General features: G+C 36.9%; 1 protein-coding gene across 1 annotated transcript in view; it reads right to left on the reverse strand.

The window, feature by feature from the left end:
- Positions 1-53: 53 nt before the first annotated feature.
- The window catches only part of LOC110023628, a 6212-nt gene continuing 3757 nt past the window's right edge, over positions 54-2508 (reverse strand). The window contains exon 2 of the mRNA XM_020723120.1: positions 54-1007. Within this exon, the coding sequence (XP_020578779.1) occupies positions 170-1007 (838 nt within the window). The 3' untranslated portion in view covers positions 54-169. The remainder of the gene's footprint in view (positions 1008-2508) is intronic.

Below are 2508 nucleotides of genomic sequence, written 5' to 3' on the forward strand. Positions count from 1 at the left end.
TATCTATATATATTATCATCCATCAATAATTATACAGTACTTATAAAACAAACAAATAAACCAAATTAATGACCTAATTTAACAGAAAAATTCAAGCCAAATTCTTAAAAAAAAAAATGGCATAAGAAATCAAAAGCACAACCTAAATAACCTAAAACGGGAGGTGGGTTCAGAAGGGAAATAACAACCCTTCATATCCCCCGGCCTCATATCCGGATCCCGTCTCGCCGGACTTCGGGAAGTCAAAACATCCCTGGACGTCTCTCTCACATTGCCCGAACCAGTTTCTGCACCACTCGCCATTATCCCCACCATCACCGACGATCTCTGAACTCGCAGTTTCATCTCCAGTCCTCATTTCAAACTTTTCTTCTTCGTTCCGCAGCTCCCGCTTCTCTCTCGAATCTAATTCCTTCACCTCCGACCATTCATAAACCGCCGGATTCAAAAACTCCGCAACCACCACAACCACCCTCCCCGCCGCCACTAACGCCCCGCTCAAAATCCCCCCCACGACTTCCCCATTTATCCCCGCCATAGTAACCGCAATACTCCCTTCTCCGCATCCACCGCCGCCACGGAAATAACTCGTCATGGAGACAATTTCGTAGCAACCACGAAGTGTGATATCGACGGCGGAAGAGCAAGATGGCTGTTTTAACACGGCGGAAGAAACGGGGCCGTTGGCCGTGAGAATAGACGCGTAGCCGCCAAGGTTGCGGGTTAAGTTCTTCACGGCTTCTGCGATATCAGCTCCGTGAGAGATTTCAAGCACATGAGGGCGGAGAAAAGAGGCGGCTTTGGTCTTGTTCTTTGAACCGGGAGGGCGGCCGCGACGCCGCTTCGCCGTCGGCGGATAGGAGAGGTTGTCGTTTGGAATTTGCTGCATTGGAGGAGGAAGAAGGGTGAAGAGAGGTGAAGGATATCGTGTTGTTTCCATCTCCGTTGTATTTATAGGATTCGGGAGTCGGTTTATGAATCTGAAAGATGAGAAAGGTTTCCGAATTTAGTTTAAAGAATCTTGATTGGTGGTTGAATTATCAGAAAGAATAACAAAAAAAGGAATTTTGTGAGATGATGGTGAAGTTAGATTCAATATGGTTTTATAAGGGGCAACAGGATAAGTAAGCGAAATTAATGAAAGTTTAGAATTTTGAGGGAGTAAAAAAAGATTTGGTTTTGATATTCTATTGAAATTTTAATTAGGATGGGTGGACAGACATGAGAACTAAATTGAGTGATTGAAATTAATGTACTTTAGAGGTTTGAAAAGGTAAAATATTTTGTTTAAATTTTTTATAGGATGGATTTCAGAGTCATTTGTCAATTTTAAGATAGGTTTAATATTAGTTGCAATTATATGACCCTCATTTTATTAGTCTAGATATATCGGTTGGTATGCCTAAGTTTGTGGAGAAAGAGAGACAAGGAGAGGAAAAAGAGAGATCCTCAAAAGAAAGGAAGAGAATCCACAAATGAGGTTTACGAGCCCCCTTAAAAAGCTCCTCCCCTCTATTCCAAATTTTCACTCCATGTATCTAGGGATAAGAGTGTATTTTACTTTTGTATAAGACTTGACAAAAAATAAGTAGAAAATAGATAAAGATATGAGCCATCAATGTTTGGGTGACTAGAGTGTAGAAGGTTGTATGTCTCTTATGGGATGAATTGATTTTGTTTCATGTGGCTCTATGTAGAATATGTGTACGTTACGAAGGTAGAAACTCAATATTTAATACTACTCTTTAGGATTCCCAATCTTGTATCTCGGCCTCTGAAACTCAACACTTAGAAACCACCTTCTAAAACTCCTTCAGAACTCGGCTAACTCGGCCCATAGAACTTTGTCTCTCGAACTCATCTCTTGGAACTTGACCAACCCGGCCCTAAAAATTTGGTCAATTTAGTAGGTCAACTCAACATTTTAATGTAGTTTATTTATTTTGAGAATTATCATAACTATTTTTCATTAGTTTTCATCTTTTTAAGAACTCAATTTAAATTGAATTTTATTACTAGTACTTATATACCAAAAATGATTTTTTTTTTTTTTTTTTTTTTTTGGTTATGGGAGAGGATGTAAGATTTGTGTAAATAACTCCTAATATAATGGTATCAAAAACTTATTTTTTATGATGATTTGTGGTAAAAAATTGTGTTTTGACAAAGTGGTCATAAGCATCGTAGTTTTGTATATATGCATTTCAATAAATATGTAAAAAAAAAACTCATATTGTAATTATAAATTATGTAAATATCATCTAAATTTTCAATCTTTTAGATCAAACAAAATAAATAAATTATAGCATAATAATTTGATGAATCTTCAAGGAAAGCTTATTCTTCTATAGCAATGTTGTACATATCTAAAAATTTAATATCAAGTCAACATACAAAGATAATCACAAGCACATGTTGCATTAAAATATGTAACTTTTCTTATTTCAAAAATAACCATAGATGAAGGGAAACTAAGTCCACCTATATATATATATATATATCCCCCGG

The sequence above is a fragment of the Phalaenopsis equestris genome, unplaced genomic scaffold, assembly GCF_001263595.1.
Source record: "Phalaenopsis equestris unplaced genomic scaffold, ASM126359v1 Scaffold000226, whole genome shotgun sequence".
In the NCBI taxonomy this organism is placed as follows: Eukaryota; Viridiplantae; Streptophyta; class Magnoliopsida; order Asparagales; family Orchidaceae; genus Phalaenopsis; species Phalaenopsis equestris.